Below are 17,493 nucleotides of genomic sequence, written 5' to 3' on the forward strand. Positions count from 1 at the left end.
TACTTCAATGAGAGATTTGTGAACAGATTTTCAAATATCAAATGAAGGAGTAAATAATAATTAAATTGTCCTGTCTTATTTCATCAGATGTACAGTAGGGTAATCTCTGTAAGCCTGAAACTGTGTCTTGCTTTGGAAAGATGCTTAGAAATCTGTTGAGAGAATAGTTGGAGTAAGCAAAAATGTTTAGCAGAAAAATAGGTGTTTCTGCTAATAAAAACCATTACTGTGTGTTTGCCAAGTGCCTTCAAATGTTTTTAAAGGAAAGAGATGGTAAGTGGTGTTTCCAATAATGAGTAGCTGGGGATGACATGAAAAGTTGATCCCACTAGACCTGATTGAAGTTCCATTGGTAGAACAGTGGCATCTTAATTAAAATGCTTGTTCTTGCTGCAGCATTTGAGGGCAACAATTAACTGTTTGTCTCTGCTCCAAAGAGCTGATAGACAATGGCTGGGGAAGCTCCTGAAGAGGAATGTTTTTGAAATTGCCAAGTTCTACTTCAGTTCTCAAGCCCCAAGAAATTTGGATGATGGAAATTGTGGATTAGGCTAACATTTCTGAAAACACTAATTAAAAACTAGGCTTTATTTGCTGATTTAAAGGTAGGGTTGCAGAATGCAAGTGGGATAGATAGAAATTATGTAAATACTGATTTGCTTCCATCCTCCAAGCAAGCAAACAGTTCTTCTGTTCATCTTGGATTAGTTCATCTGGACTATGAGCAGCTGGGGTCTTAAGGTTTCCAAATGGAATTGTAGTGCCTTTCATACAGAATAGGTTTGGACTAGATAATTCCAGACACCACTTCCAATCTAAATTATTGTACTGTAACACATGCAGAGCGAGTTACTTTGCATTTTGAGCACAGAAAGATTGCTCGTGTATTCACTGTAATCACTGAAGATGTGGTTAGTGTTGTGTACAGTGCATGTACAGCACTGAGCAGAGAGGCAGCTTTTGACCACTGCAGCTTAAAAATAAGGAATTTTTTGAAAGCTGAAACAGAGATGAGTTTTTTAGCAGTTTAACCTATAACTACAGTTTCTGATGAAAGCTTTTTCTTCTGTTCAACTTACCATAAGGCTTTTTCATCTTGCTTCTACACATAACAACTGGCTTCAATACATAATAAAAAAATATGGTTTTTTTTATTATATGTGGATTTTTTCCCATGGTTGAGTCATTTAAGGGCTCTTAGCTTTTGTTGCCTTCATTGTCATTGCCTTCAAGCAACTTTATTCTTCAGGCTTCTGACATTCTGTCAAATAAAACAAGGTAACAGAATTCTAGAGACAACGGGCAGTAGTATTTATTTCTCTTGCCAGTTATGCTTTGCATGTCCTTACTTTCTTAGAAAAGCAACTCTGAATTAGTTCTCAGACAGAATGCACAGTGACTTGCTGCTCTGTCCCAGGTCCCTGGGGGTGACGCTGTGGGAGCTGTTCGAGAACGCTGCTCGGCCTTACTCGGACTTCTCCGACAGGGAAGTCCTGACCCATGTCATCAAGGAGAAGCAGGTCAAACCCTTCAAGCCACGTCTGGAGCAGCCCTACTCTGATAGATGGTAAACTTCAACTGTTTTTATTTATTCTTAAAGCTGCTGAAGAAGTGTCTAAATTACTCAGCTCTCTTAAATATATTGAAATTGCTACACAGAATCATTCTCCTGGCAAACCCTGGATAAAGGGGTAAAAGGACTTGCTATAGGTGGAAGTTCTTGCCAGTGGTATTGGTACTCTGAGGCTTGTTAGATATCTGATTTCTATGAATTCCTTTTCAGTGTGAAACCTATTGAAACATGTTTCCATTTGTGTAGGTATGAAGTTCTGCAGTTCTGTTGGCTGCCTCCAGAGAAGAGACCGACGGCAGAAGAAGTGCACAGACTCCTGACTTACCTCCGCATGCAGAGCCAAAGGGACTCGGAGATCGATTTCGAACAGCAGTGGAATGCTCTGAAACCAAACACCTCAAACAGAGAAACAAGTAATTCTGCATTTCCAATCTTGGATCACTTCACAGGAGATAGACTTGGCCATGAGCTGGAGGAGGTTCTGACTGTAACTGAAACAAGCCATGGGCTCAGCTTTGAGTATATCTGGGAGGCAGCTAAACACGATCACTTTGATGAATGTGGTCCCGTGAATCCTGAGGAAGCAATGACCTACACAAGTATTTTCTATCCAGTGGAGGTGTTTGAGAGGTCACTGTCAGAGCAAGGATCGGGAGCACAGGATGGAAGTGGCCAAGAGGCATCACTTGCTGTCCCTGGGGTGTTACCTGTGTTTGATGCACACAAGCTTTCTGTGGGAAATGACTACTATATCCAATTAGAGGAAAAAGGAAGTGGCTGCAGCATGAATTTTGATAACCAGTCAGTTGTGTTAACAACAGAAGTTGATCATCAAGAAGCTGTACAAGAAAAAAGTTCTCATTTCACGGTTCTCAGGGATCTTGATGTTGAAGAATCTAGTACTGATGGGGACTTCTTCCACTACAATACAGATCCTAAAGAGGAATTTTTGCCTGCTACTGGTAGCCCAGAAAGTCCTTTCCAGAGTATATTTAATGACATTGACAGATCAGAAGAACTGACAAACAGAAAAATACTTGGGTTTGCTGAAACAAATGATATTCCTAAAGACTTTAAACCGGCTGTTTTGAACTCAAACACAGATGATAGAAAGGCAGTAGGATGCTCTGAGGAGGAGCATTCTAGTCATGCTTCTGAAAAAGAAACAGTTTCCTTATGTGAAAATATCTCTAACCAGTCTGATGTGATATCTTTAGAAGAACTTTCTGATAACTTCTTATTTCTTCAAGAGAAGAACTTATTAACAGGGTTATTCTCTAAGAAAACCAGCAGTGATCTGGGGCAAAAATCAGATGATGTTCTAAAAAGTATATTAGAAACTTCAAATAAAAACTCTGTAGAGCCTGAGCCTGTGCTGGCTGAAAATGCACAGGTCTTTTCTTTAATACATGAGAGTCTTAAAGCAGTGAAAGATGAAAATTTTAACCCAGTGACACTGAATAAAGATCTGAATTCTCAGACTCCTGTAGAGGTGCAGGCATCTTCTAGTCCACCTGCAGCACATAAATCATGTGATAAACATGGAAATCTTCCTGTTTTGAAGGATGAGGGAAAACTTTCAAATGTAGAAGTGAATGAAGTTGTGTCCTGTAACACTGATACTCTCTATCAAGAAGAGCTATCCTATAATGCCAAAAATAATAATGTTGGAAATGGTCCTTATTATGGTGTTGCTGTTGAAACAGATGAGTGTGATGCACAGATTAAGCAGGCACTGCTTTTCAAGTCTGATGAAATAACTTTTAATGGAGAAAAATGTAGTGATCAGGAAGATAGGAAAAGAAACTTGCAAGATAGTTCTCCCATGTTAAAAAAAAATGAATGTTTATTGGAGGAAATACAAGAAACATCAAATCACTTTGAGAACTGTAAGGATGTTCCAGAAGAGGTGACCTTAATTTCTGTTGCTGCTTCAGACTGTACAAGTCAGGATAGTCTTTTGGAAGACAGCCCTTCTCCTATACAAACTGTAGAACAAGCCTTAGAGACACCTGATTCTTTGGATTCTTTAGATGTAAATGAGGTTTTAGAATCTTTACAGACTCAAAGTCCTCAGAAACTTTTGCCACCTGATAAACCTGCTGACAGTGGCTATGAAACAGAAAACCTGGAATCTCCAGAATGGACTTCCCATATCCCTGTTGAGGATGCTTCCAGTGTGGATACAGCTCTGTGTGGCGTCAGCGAGAACAGTGTCAGTGCTTTACCCTCTAACCCAGTCATCATTGTTTCAGAAGCAGCAGCTTGTTTAGATGCAGTGAACAGCAATTTTGAAATAACCCCAGTGGTTTTTCTGGGTGGAAATCAAAATTCCTATAGAGACTCTGCCTATTTCTCTGATAATGATTCTGAGCCAGATAAAAAACAAGAGGAGTCTGTAAATCTGTCAAGAGAGCCTGTGTGTGTTGTTTCTTCCAACAGAGGGGAGAATCATACAGAAGAGACTTATGGGTTTGAGGAGAGCCAGCAAATCTGTGATGTGAGGAATTACCAGGAGGATGATAATCAAAACACAACACTAGAGCTAAACCACGATTTAGAGATCCAGGAGATGGATATAGGGATGCAGGGGTGTCCTGATGAGTGGGCTGAGGCAACTCTGACTTCCCTGGGAATAGAGATGGAAGGCAACCTAAGGGATGAAATAAAACTATCGGAGACTTCCCATAAGAGCGTCTCTTGCGTTGGCACTAACACTTCAGAACTTCTTTCACACAGAGACTTAAAGTCTGTGCACAACATGCACGGTCCTTTAGATCTGAGTAACAGTGAGAAGTCCTTCTATCACATGGAAGGACAAAAACTGAAAGAGCCAGATATTGAAGGAAAATACCTTGGGAAACTCAGTGTTTCTGGGATGCTTGATTTAGAAGACGGTGATGATGCAGATGAGGAAGATGAAAACAGTGATTCTGAGGATGACATGAGGACTTTCCATATGCACAGTCTGAGTTCTGACAGTGAAGATGAAACTGTTCATCAAGTACCTGAGATAGTTACGGACAAGGATGATGGAAAGCATTTGAGAAGCTTGTTGAAACTTCCAAAACCTCTGAATGAAAGGCAACATGAGCTTTGGAAAGATGAGAAAAAGGCTGTAACATTCTTTGATGATGTGACAGTCTATTTGTTTGATCAGGTAATTTTTTAATTACTGACTGAAGTTTTTGTTGGTTTGCTTTTTTGTGTGTTAAACAAGTAGTAGTAGAATACATAGCTTAGTATTGGGGAAAACCTTTTTACAACATTACCTTTCTTGTTTTGGCAGGGTTAGAGCTTGTTTGAGATGTGGGTTATTTTTATACATAAAGAATATATAAGAAAGAAAAAAGAACTTTTTTGCTTGGCTAGGTGCAGTTTTATGTTGCTGGTAGAATAGCAGCACTAATTTAAAGTGAAGGAGGGTTTTGCTTTGGGCAGGGTTGATTGCCAGGTCCTGAATCTCCATCGCTGTTGGACCATTGACTGCATGTGCTGATGAAACATGGTTTTTAGTGATGTTTTTAAGCTGTATTTAATTTGAATATGCGAGACAGCATCACTATGGACCAGATCTGATCAATTTATTTTGACAGAATATTGTTGTAACTTTATAGAAGCAGCTTATCTGTTTAATGTGTTTGAGGACTTTAAGTTCAGATGCCTTTATAAAAGAAAGGAAGAAAGGGAAAAAAGCCAACAACTAACGAAACAAAAAAACCCCAAACTGAAACCTGACTCTGACTGTTGTGTTACTGAGCATTAAGGCAAATTTACCTAAAATCATGAGCAAAGATGAGAACAGCATGTAGATGGTAATGCTAATTTTTATTAATCCAGTGGGATTCATGTTCAGTGAAATACTGATCTGCTTATAAAATTCAAGGTTACCTTTGTTTCCCTATCTGCTTTATCAATTTTTAACTTCTGTAACTGGATACAGAGGGGATTGTATTTTAACATTATGGCAGCTAAACTAGTCCAGTGAGTTTAAAAGAACAGTCACATTGTCAAGCTTTGGAAATGTTGCTTATGATGACGTACATAAATATTGGAGTTAACTATGTTTTGGAATAGAAAACATAGCTGATATATTTGTGTTTAGGTAGCCTGTAGAATAGTAATCCTTTTGTCAGAGGGGAAGGAAAAAAATTAACTGTATTGAAACTGCTCTTAGTTGTTGAACTCTTTACTTGTTATTCCAGTAACTGATAAAATGTTGGCTGCTTCCAACACCAGCTGTACAAAGTCTGTCTCTTTATCCTAAAGCTTGATTAAGGGATTAAAAAGAAAAATAAAATGTTGGGAGGTGGGATAAGGCTTTATTAAAGAGGAAAAAATCCCCTACCTATGTTAGGCTGATAAGGGAACTGTTTTCAATTGGAAGATATTTTAGCTTTGTTCCTAGAAATATGAAACCTTTTTATATAATAAATAATATTTAAACAGTGATTTCCTGCGTGTATTTCAGCACAGACGTGATACAGCTTTCACTGGAACTACAAGTACTTACATGTGCTTAATCTATAGCTCAGAGTTTTGTTGTGCAGTATGAACAGTTCACAGACCTTTTAATTCCACATTTGACCTGATGGCAATGTGGGGCAGTGTATTTGTGGTGCAGGGACACGTTGTGTGGAAAAACAGTTACAGCAGTGCCTTTGTTTGCCTCAGGAAACCCCCACCAAGGAGCTGGGAAGCCGTGGGGTGGACGTGAACGGGGAAGGCGCTGGCAGCTCTCCTGTCCCATCCTCCAGTCTTGGCTACTTAAACAGATTTGCAAATTCAGAAAGCTCAACAGATGAAGAAGGTACTTGAATATATTTATACACAGCAGGGACTGAGACTGTTTTGTGCACAGTCTTTTATGAAATGTCATTTAAATGTGATTTGTAAATTCACTGTACCACGTTGGCTTCAGTTTTACATCCTAAGCACACACTGCAGTTGGGATCAGATTCCCGTGTTCCTGAGGAGCAAAATGTGATACTGGTTGTTTATATATTGATGTGTCCAGGGTATCCTGAGAGGAAACTAAACTGTGGGTGACAAATCTCTAGCCCAGGGTACAGGTTTTGTTTGGGGTTAATGCAGTGTTCCAGGGGCATACTTGTAAAGCTGTGTGTGACCTTCCATTACAGAAGTGTAATGATGCTTTTTGCTTTTTTTTCCCCTCAAGGTGGGGGTTTTGAGTGGGATGATGACTTCTCCTCTCCAGAGCCATCCTTTATATCCAAGGCAGCTAATAGTCTTATTGGTTCTAAATCACCCCTTCAGCCATCAAAGTACTTCTCTCCACCTCCACCTTCCAGGACTCTTGATCAGAACTGGTCACATTCATCCCCTTATTCCAGATTCTCTATCTCTCCTGCAAACATGGCAAGCTTTTCTCTTACCCATCTTACAGATTCAGATATAGAGCAAGGAGGTAAGTGATTTAGTTGTAATAATTATTTTAAAGATACAAGGTAAAAATGTTATGCAAAGATACAAGTCATAGGTACAACAAATCTTGTTCTATTTTAAATGCTTAATGTATAAATGCATTTTTAGCACTATAAAGGTAATGTCTGGTCTTGTGTTTCAGTTAAGACATAGCTTTCCATAGAGATTATTTGCATCCAAGTTGCTATAAACTTGTAAGTGTTCCATAGACTGTTCAACCACAGGACAAGCTCTGAATTTTTCTGGTAAAAACCCTAGTATTTATATAAATGAAACCTCTGCAGTCCCTAAGCACTGCTGTTACACCTGCCACACTGTAGCACTTAATAATTCTCATTATTGCACAGTCCTAAGTCACAATTGTGTTTCCATTGCACAGGTGAGGATGCCAGGAACATAATGTTTCTGCCATTATTGTGTGAGCTTATTTTACAGTTTAGTTTCTTTTCATATTGCTTTTTAGACAGTGCATTCTTGACATTCTCTCAAGAATTGCAGCATTTTTTCAGGAGCTGTGAGTAGGATAGTTTCTGTTAGGAGAGCCAAACAATCTGTTCAGAGCAATATTGAGTACCAGCAGTATATTTATTAACAAGCCTTGTCTGTAACAAAAAGCTTATTTAAGCTTTGATACGTTTTTGAGGACTAAGAGAAGCAAAAATAAGGAGACTTGAATCAGTTTGGCATATTATTAATCTCGGTAACACGTTGCATTATTAAAAATAAATGTTACTGATTGCAGAGCCTTGCTAATGGGCAATGTCTATAAATGTGTAATCAGTGTTAAAGAGAGTTGTATTGTTCCTGTATTGTGCTTATTGATTAGATAATGTTTGCTGCTTAGTAACTTACGGATAAGAGAGATTGTTTTGGACATCCTGCATTGCCTTATGTGTCCTGGGAAGTGACATTGAACTGTGTGATTGAAGCAGATGTCTATGAATAAATGTACCAAATGTTTACAGTAGTTGAAAGCTGTAGGGAAAGATTAACCAAACCAATGCCAAGTTCTAGGAAGAGTCTTACAAAGAACTGAGGGTTGTGCAGAAGAATCTCACTGTACCTTATGACCTTTCCTCTGTTAATAGGAAGCAGTGAAGATGGAGAAAAAGATTAAATTAATTTAAACTTCCTCGGACTACATACATAAAACACACAGACTTTGTGTCTGAGACTTCTTTATGTAAACTCTGGATCCTCCTGGAGTAACACAGGTAATCAAGAAGTACTGAGAAACGAAAGTAAACACTGAAAGCAATGTTAAATCAGGACATTAATTTGAATGTGTATTTAACTTTGTAATGTATTTTTAAATCAGTGCAATTTTGCTTTTCATTGACAGACGATTCTGCCGCTGTTTTCAAGTACTTGAAGTATTTTTCAGATAACTCAAACAAGTAAAGCAATTACACTACAGTCTGGTTTATGTATGAGATTGTATAATATTCTTTTTATATTTTTCCATGTAGTTCATTATCTATTTGAACCTACACCTGTTGTAGAATTGTGTATAACTGTCCTGTGCAACAGGTGGCTGTGTTGATGGAACTGTATGAATGATAGTTGATCAGTAGTGAGCCATATTTATTCAAAAAGATATCACTACATATTACTTTGCTTATTACAATTGCACTATGGATTATTCTTCCTTTATTTCCTGACGATGTACAGAATCAAAATCTTAAATCTTTCAAGGAAAATAAGACAAGTTGAATTGGCCCAGTTATCCAGTTTAATTTGTCCTTTTTGTAGCCTTTGCTATGCACGGTACTTGTAAAACGTACATAACTTCTGAGTATTATGTTAGACTTGCTGAAATCTTATATTCAGTACCATTTCTAAATGATAATGATTATAGAATGGTTGTTAGTGTTCATGTTTTATAGGAAACTGGAAAAGAATATATGATATACTCTGGAATTTTTAGATGAAAGAGAGAATGTCTCTTAATTCCTACATATGATCCTACTGACTGCTCAAACTGTAATAGCATCTGACTATATCACAATTAAGGGCCTTCCAGTTTTTACTGCAATTTCTGCCTTGGAGAAAGAAGAGCAAAAATTGGCTGTACAAAACTGTGGAATTTATGAATCTTATAAAAAGACTGATTCCAGTAGCCTGGCTTTGGGTACACTTGGCCCTTCAGTTGTACATTCTGTGAATTTTGAAGCTCTTCTGCCGACGGCAGACGGGGCTCTGCTCAGAGGCCTGTGGTAAATCTACCTCTCGGTGATGTGATGACAGTGAAGGTTTGGATTAACAGTTAATGCCCAGTTTTGCACCCTTGGTAAGGCCAGACCCACTTTAAAATGTCTGCAAGGCTGCATGGTACACCTCGAAATGCATCCTGAGCAAAGGGTGCCATCCTGTAAGTTTGCTCTGAAGTCTGTAGGAAGGGAAGACACTGGGGGGGTTTAACCTTCTGCTCTCCCATGCATCTGGCTGCTTCAGCCCTTCCAACTGCTCGGAAAAAAGTTATCCTTAATTATTACTCCTGAGTGAGTTCAGTTGAGAAACAAATCCCTGACCTCTTGGAATGCCTTATGCAGCTGTGGATCTGTAGGAAACACTGATAGGAACAGTTTACCTGGGTTTGTGTTTTAGGACACTACAATACAAATGTGCTGAAATATGAAGTACTTTGTATTTTAGTGGTGGTTTTGGCAGGGCTTGAGCTAATGGTGGTCCAAGTGCTCTGTGTCCAGATCCTGTCACCAGAGAATTTTCATCAGATGAAGATGGGAAAACTAGATATTTTCAGATGTGTAATTTTTTTTGTATACCTCTGTTAATTTTGATTTTTAGGTATGTTTTAAAATGACAGGAATATGTCAATTGTGGTTTTTTTTCCAGCATTGTTTAGCCCTTAACCAGAATGGCTTCCATACTGATCAAAAGGGAACGACGTAGTTATTATGTTATTTGATGTTGCCAATGAATTGTTGAGATATCTTTTTCTGATGAGGCACTCAGGTTTGGAGTTAGTCAGAACTGTTCTTCAGTATGAAGTGAGGAACTGAATTTTCCCATGGTCTTTTCCCAGAACATGATTCAAAAGGCAAAGTCAAGTAGTTCTTAATACAGGCTTACAGTATATACTGTAGAGGGTTTAAGGAAGCTGTGCACTACTCCAAATATTTAAAAATATTGGTAATAGACTTTGTGCACAAATTATTGCTTAGAAATTCTGTGATTTCAACATTAAACTCCTTGATACAGCTAGATTTAGGGCATTTCATCTGTCTTCTGCAATTCTCACCATAGTAAGAATGAAACTCAACAATGGTCTGCAAAGAATGTGTGGGCTTGTCTGCTTTGTGTGGTGAGAAGCCTGTCAGACCTGGAGCTCAGCCTTAATTTTGAATCATTTGCTTTACAAAATTAATCCAGAGTTAAGTAAAAGTATATACTGCAGAATGTTGTAATTTGGTGGTTCATTTTGTTTCTTATAAGTCTGGAAAATCAGATGTTTATCTTGCACATTGAGAATTTTCTTTGCTTGATGGGAATCCAAGATTTTTGTTCTCTACCTGAGTTTAAAGAAAATCTTACACAGGAAGTGAAAGTTTACTCCTTTGTCCACATGGACTCATTGCTAATGAATTGCCAAAGGAGCATTTTTTCCAAAATTAGATGTGTATTATATTAAGCAAGGTAATGTCCTTTTTAGCTGTACAATGAAGAGAAAGAAATATTTAAAGTTGACTCACCTCACTTAAACAAGGATTTTAATTTCAGTAATCCAGTAGGCTGGATTGCAATAATATAGATGGTCTTTTGGGGGAAAAATATACTTAAAGATCTGATCAACTACTAGCAATACTTCAATATCTGCCTGGCAGTCAAGTGGCACAATGAAGATGAATCAGTAATTCCAATGTGTTACATTATAATGAGGGGATTAGTTACAAACCATTCACTACAGGTAATTTCTTGCACTAGCTACTTAAGCCTGGTCTCTCTTTGAGAAGTACATGTATCTATTTTCAATGGTTTATTATGAGGACTGGTTACAGTTTAATTCCTTCTCTAGTAGAATACCTGGATTGTTTGAATAATGAAGGCATTGTCTCAATTTGGCTACTAAAGGTATTTAAAAGATCTGATTTTTCCCACCTAAAGAAGTTTGTTTAAAACTTGGGATCTGTAGTAAGAAGCCAAGAGAGCGAGAAGAGTGTCCAGTTTCAATGGGAACACCTGTACTCTCCCAAATCCCCCAGCTGCAGATACACTGTGTATAACTGCATTTATGGAAATTGCCATTTTCATGAAATGAGCGGATTTAACTTTTTTTTTCATATCCTTGTTGATGCACTAATGAAAGCCATTTAAGCCTCATTCTTTTTGTCAGTATTTTTAGCAGATTTTTATGTAGTACTCAATCTCTTTCATAAGGAGGCTGGTTAGTAGAGAGACCTTTTTTTTTACAATTAAGCACTATCCTAAAATGTCAGCATTGTCAGGTGTCAGTGACATGGCTATTTGTGTTGGAGTTGCTGAAAGGTGGAATCCAAGTATTTTAGCCTTATAAGAAATAGCCTTAAATAAGAATGGAGTGTACAAAATTACTTCAGCTTTAAGTCATACAGAAATATCCTTGTATGTTAAAAGTTTTGGTACAAAACAGGAAGAAATCTAGAGGAGAGTCAAGCATCATATAAACTTATTGAAAATAAGTATTTGTAATACCAGCAGCCTGTTTTTCAGAAACTTGAATATGACTTACAGTTAATTTTGTTTATGAAATTGTTTGAACTTGCACAGATGTAGGTGTAACTTAAATGATAAATGGTACTGATGTGTGTGTATATATAATGTTTAATTCTATTTGTAAATGAGAAACTATGTAACAAAATCATAGGTATGAGGTTTTCCTATTGTAATTTAATACAGGTATGAGGTTTATGGCAATATATCATAGTTAATGAAATTTCAGGTCAAAATGTCTTTAAATTGTGTACATTTTTAAATTGTAATTTCTACTGTATATTGATTATCATGCATAGTGTGATTCAAGAAACTGCTTGTAATTTAAAAATATTTAATATTAAAAATAAAATACAGTTATATATTTATAATCTCTTTGTCTGTTTGTTCATTTTTAAACAGATGGCAGCAAAGGATCAGGTCCACAGTGTAGTTCCAGTGTCAGATATATTTATTAGAGTCCGGAGGTTGAGAAAGTACCAAAAGTTCAAAGCCACAGTCCCAGCAGATGAGTCTACACTAAATAATGTAGTTACCATTAATTTCTTCCAATATCATCCTTGTGAGAACTTCAGGTAATGTGTGTACAGTCAGTAGAGCAGCAATAATTGAAATAGAAACTGTAGTTCTGAACACTGAATATTGGTTTTAATCGTAGAATTAAGTATCAGTAAGAAGAATGCAGACTTCAAAATTTATAAGTACTCTTCAGAAAACAGGTTAATGATGTTTTCTCAGTATTCATTTAATTTCTTTCTAGAAGGTTTTCTTGGTTTCTTTCAATCCAAGTGCATGTGCTGAATGGACCAAAGAGGTAAATGTAGTCCTTGTGTACATTGGGAGCTTCTTTCACATGACATGAGACTGTTTCAGCCTGAGCACGTGGTGAGGCAGGAGGAGAGTGCTGGTTTTCCCTGTTATTCCTTCAGTTTGGGATGGGACTGGCAGCAGTCAGGGGTTAGTGGAGGCTGTGGGGGAAGCCCCCACATCATATCGCAGCCCTTGAGTCCTGGCAGCTGCTGAGAGCTGGGAATGAGAAACTGATAGCAGGATAACAACTTTGTTAGGTAAAATATAACTGCTGTGCTGAAACTTGACCAAGGCAGCCATCATTAATGAGAGCAGATGTAAAAGATCCCATGACACTAAATTGGTCATCCTATATAGAACCTATTACCGAAGAATTTGAGAACTTGCAATCTTTAGCAGCAGCAGCTCCCTGCAGGGGATGGCAGTGCTGTGTCTGTGGGCTGGTGTCACACGGGGGCTGAGAACTTGCTCAGCCCTTGGCAGAACAGAGCTGACACAGCCTTTGGCTTCCTCCACCCGCTGAAGGAGGCACTGGACTGCCCCGTCCTGTGGTGGCAGTGCCCGGCTCAGTGCCCGTCAGTGACACCCGCGCTGCTGCAGTGCTGCTCCCCCCGCCATGTGCCCCCGGGAGCCTTGTGACCATCCCGAAACCGGCAGGGAGCCTCGTGCTGTGTCCATGCACGGCCCCGGCTGTGGTGAGGGGGTGTCGGCGGTGCCGGGTGTCCCTGCCCGGTGCCTCCCCGCGGTGGGACCGCAGCTCCCGCCCGCCCGCGCCGGGCCCGCCCCCGCTGCTAAAGCGACGTGTCGGGCGGCCCGGCAGGCACCTGCGGCGGCCTCAGCCTGCGGGGCTCGGGCCTCCGGGGCTGTGCCAGCGCTGCCCCGCCGCCCCTGCGGCCCCCTCAGCGACAGGCACGTCCTGCTTCCCTCGCAGGCTCCTGCTGACAGACCCTGGCTTGGCTAGAGGACCTGCAGCCTTCTGTCCCTGTTGCCCCCGCAGAGCCTCCTGCTGCTCCTGGCTCCCCGTGGGTCTCTGCTATGTTGCCCCGTGGGCCTTAAGCACGTTCTCTGCAGCTGGTGCAGTGGTAAGTCACAGTGGAGGGACACCAGCCCTGATAGACGGCTGCAGAGGGTGGAAAATGTGTTGGTATTTGGCTGCTTTCTCTCTTTGGTTTCTCTTGACCACCCCAATGTGTTGCTTCTGAACTCCTCCTCAATCTGTTTCCTCCTTGCACACTCGTACCACCTCCCTGGGGGGTCCCAGCAGCTCCTGTGGCTCCGTAGGGTCTCTTCTCAGGGTTACAGCACCATGCAGCAGTCTGAAAGCAGACCTCAGCCAGCTAGGCACCTTCTTATCCCATCATATCCCAACTGCTTTTGCCCAGTCTGCAGTTTTAAAGATTACTTTGCTCCCACAGTTTGCTGAAGGTTCCTTTCTCTTGGATTTTCTTCCAGCTTTCTCTGCTGGCTGCCTCCATGAATCTCTTCTTCACCAAGTCCTATGGGCTGTTTTCCTTCCAAGCAGCAGCTCTCCCCAGTGGTGCTTTGTGCTGTCCTGCAGTTGGGCCTTTTCTGCTGATTACACAAACAGTCCAGAACAAACCCAGTGCTTCCCTTTTCCTGCTGTTTTCCTGCTGAAGATACCCCTGTGTCTCCAGCATTTCTTTTAGGCTCCCACAGCCGAGCTGCTTGGTGCTGTCTTTCTCTCAGCATTCATCACCTGGGTGCCACCCTCACCCAGCTGCTTTGTGAGTTCCTGTCATGTTTGCTAAAACTGCCTCCCTGGTAGTACAGAACCTGGGGATGGCCAGGGTGCCCTCCCAGGCAGAGAACTGAGTCCCTGCCTGCCCAGCAGCTGAACTTGGCTCTAGAGAAATGAGAAACAAGAGGGGAAGTGGTGTTTACCACAGCACACCCGGGAACTGCCACCACCTGCTCCAGCTGAGGGTGATGTCCTGTGCTGGGGCAGTCACACACTTGGGGCAAGGTTTTGTTTCTTCTTTTATTTATTTTTTATTGGCTCACCAACTCTCAAGCTGCTCCTATGTAATAGAATTGGTATAAAAATATATTTTGTTTAGACCAAACCTTTCTCTGACTACATCAAGTGTAAGAGCACAGAAGGAACATTCTGAGAATGTCTCTCAGTAACTCTGATGGTTGGTGTTAGAGGCAGGGTTGCTGTAAGGCTATTGTCTTCAGATGTAGTGTGGGCACAGAATCTGGGCTGAGATAGAGTAAAATATCAATGCTGTCATCTGCCCTGCTAATATGGGGGAAGGAGTGTTGCTGTGTCTTTTTGGATAACCTGGGAAATAACCTGCCCTGCTGCTGTCGATCTGGGGCAGCAACTGCAATTAAGCCCTGCAGTTAATGGATTATTGTTGGAAGAGGGAAGTGCTTGTGGGTTGTTTTTTTTTTTTTGGGGGGGGGGGGGCAGGACGGGGACTAGCCCAGAATGCAGAAATACTGCAGCTGAAAACACGTGGCTGACTCTGAGCTTCTCCAGGAAGTGAGTGCGCCATGTGTCCCTCTAGTGGACTGCTCGAAAACATAGTGGGAACCTGTTCCTATACAAAGCAATTGCCAGGAGTTCAAGGAGAATTACTCTGAGTAAGAACCTGAGGGTTCTGTCTAATACCCCCCCCCACAGGTAGAGTGAAGCCGTGTATGGTTTTATTATAGTGTGGGGTAATGAGCTGTGACACAACAGGAGCGTATGAGATCAAAAAATTGAAGCAACATGTTATCAAATCTAATCGACCATTGTACTCTACATGAGTTTTGAGTTGTAGTTCACTTTTCTACAGGAAAACTGGATTAGCTTGGGGACCATTTTCTCTTATGTACAGAGAAATCTCTCTAGTTTGAGACCTACTTCTAAAGAAAGCAGAAGCATCTGTTTTTCACCAGTAGGTGATTCACTGCATCTTTGTTTCTGTGGTTCCATTCACTTGTCCTCTGCTCCCTCTGTAACTTCTTCCTGCCAGCTGAAGGAGGATCTGTTCTCTACAAAAGGATTTTCTCCTCTGTTCATCTGCACAGGTCATCTTGAGTAACAACATTCACAGCTTCGAAAACGAACGTCACTTAAATTGAGAGCCAGTGACGGTTTTCCAGTAAGTGAACCAAGTAAACAAACACATCAAACCAACCTGCACCGGATCATCGGTTCAGCAGGGAACTGTACAACAGCCAACGAGATCGGGGTCATGTTTTTACAGCACAGTGGTGCTTAATACCAGCACATCCAGCAAATCATGAAGGCTAAAACCAAAGGAAAGAAGCAAAGGCAAACTGTTGACAAAGAAGCATTTTCTGAGGAGTCAGCCATGAGAAAAAAAGAACTGGCGAAATGTTTGCGACGCAGAGAAAGGAGGAATGGGGGAAACAAGGAGAGCAGTAAGATCACTGCAGCCAGAGCCAAGCGCCCTTGGAGCACCAAGGACAGGCACCTGAGGAGGCTGGAAAGCAATGAGAGGGAGAGACAGAGAATGCACAAGCTCAACAACGCGTTCCAGGCCCTGCGGGAGGTGATCCCTCACGTGAGGGCTGAGAACAAACTGTCCAAAATAGAGACTCTCACACTGGCCAAAAACTACATTAAGTCCTTGACCTCCATTATACTCAATATGTCCAATGGACACTTTCCAGCAGCAGAAGGGATGGGGGGAACCTGGGGGTCCAAATTGTACCAACATTATCAACAGCAGCATGGGGAGGATGACCATGAGGAACATCTACAGAAACGTGCCATGTAGATTCCTAGCTTCAGCCAGAACACCCACAGTTAGCTGCTGCCATCATTATTTTTCCTTCTTACATCATAATACATGTCAGTAATTGGAGCTTTTAAGAGACTGGTTTTGCCTCCAGCTCTCCCCTCTTTTTTTTTTTTTTTAAAGACAAACAGGCAACACTCATGGCTATAGTTTATATGGCACATTAAAAAGCTACCTTAAACTATAAGAATTTTTCAGAGCATAATGAATGTATTTGTGGGTTTGCCAGAGCTTGGAAACCTATCCTGTAACACTGGAGTTGATTTGAATATAAGGATTTAGTAACTTTTGAAAGTCACCCTCCTTGGGAAGGTTGTGAGTTGAGCTTTTAAGGTCTCTGTCACCTTAGTTCTTTGGAGCTTGGGGAATTGTGGCTGTTCCCCAGCCTTGCAGTGCCTGTTGTGATCTCCCAGGCCACAGAGGAAAATAAAATTGATGACTGAAGTGACAGGATAGGAAATCAGTCACTAAATCTGAATATTTATCTTACTATTTATCTTTTATGGATCTGCTCTGATAATTTTGAACCTTGCAGAGCATAAGAACTTCTAAAATACTTGTTGATGCGAACATCTGCAAAGCTTTCTTAGGCTGTAAGCTCTCTAGAGTAAGGGCAGTTCTGGTCTGTGTTTCCAGACCATCCTTTAGTGGGTGTCTGGGTATCATTGCAATACAAATAATAAATAAGGGACAAATGACTTATTTTTGCCAAAACAATGATAAAAATGCTTTAGTATAGTCTTAAGTTAGACATGATTTAGCCAATTTAAATTATTTGCTAATGAAGCCTGTGATGTGATTATGTTCTTTATGGGTTAGTATTAGATTCTGGTACTACAAAACAATAAATGCAGAAACTCTTCAAAAAGGAAAATGAGGGTTTTTTTCACCTCTCCTCCCCCCATTTCCCCTCCTACACTAAAATGTTTTATGTCCCTGAGGAGCCCTCATTTTCTCTTGTATTCTCACACCTGAAGCTGGAGGGGCCTCAGTTGGGGCCCGTGGGGTCCCCTTGGTACAGCTCGTCCTCCCCACCCCCCCCAGGCCTGTGCTGGGACAGCAGAGGGGACATTTGGCATCCCATGCACCACTGGGATTGACAGACTTTGTGGTGTGTCTCTTCTTCCCACAGAGTAGGGCTGTCCAAGGAGAAACAGTGGCTGAGGAAGGATTTAT

General features: G+C 40.7%; 2 protein-coding genes across 3 annotated transcripts in view; both read left to right on the plus strand.

The window, feature by feature from the left end:
• LMTK2 (lemur tyrosine kinase 2) overlaps positions 1-12,099 on the plus strand; it is a 42,472-nt gene extending 30,373 nt beyond the window's left edge. Inside the window, exons 10-14 of the mRNA XM_064673042.1 lie at positions 1,418-1,567; positions 1,820-4,733; positions 6,248-6,383; positions 6,753-7,001; positions 8,107-12,099. Coding sequence (XP_064529112.1) covers positions 1,418-1,567; positions 1,820-4,733; positions 6,248-6,383; positions 6,753-7,001; positions 8,107-8,135 — 3,478 coding nt within the window. The 3' untranslated portion in view covers positions 8,136-12,099. The remainder of the gene's footprint in view (positions 1-1,417; positions 1,568-1,819; positions 4,734-6,247; positions 6,384-6,752; positions 7,002-8,106) is intronic.
• On the plus strand, positions 8,125-16,795 carry BHLHA15 (basic helix-loop-helix family member a15). 2 transcript variants are annotated; one of them, XM_064673067.1, is made up of 4 exons: positions 8,125-8,232; positions 12,131-13,620; positions 15,581-15,654; positions 15,760-16,795. In XM_064673067.1, exon 4 carries the CDS (start codon positions 15,796-15,798, stop codon positions 16,294-16,296), a length of 501 nt encoding a protein of 166 aa, XP_064529137.1. In that variant the 5' UTR covers positions 8,125-8,232; positions 12,131-13,620; positions 15,581-15,654; positions 15,760-15,795; the 3' UTR covers positions 16,297-16,795. The 2 variants fall into 2 exon arrangements, with proteins under 2 accessions (XP_064529137.1, XP_064529136.1); XM_064673066.1 differs by having other exon boundaries at positions 15,581-16,795.
• The last annotated feature ends 698 nt before the right edge of the window (positions 16,796-17,493 follow it).

The sequence above is a fragment of the Pseudopipra pipra genome, chromosome 16, assembly GCF_036250125.1.
Source record: "Pseudopipra pipra isolate bDixPip1 chromosome 16, bDixPip1.hap1, whole genome shotgun sequence".
NCBI classification, from domain to species: domain Eukaryota; kingdom Metazoa; phylum Chordata; class Aves; order Passeriformes; family Pipridae; genus Pseudopipra; species Pseudopipra pipra.

Excerpts from the sequence above, each read along its gene's own strand:
- BHLHA15 (XM_064673066.1), top strand. The coding sequence starts at position 15,796 with ATGAAGGCTAAAACCAAAGGAAAGAAGCAAAGGCAAACTGTTGACAAA.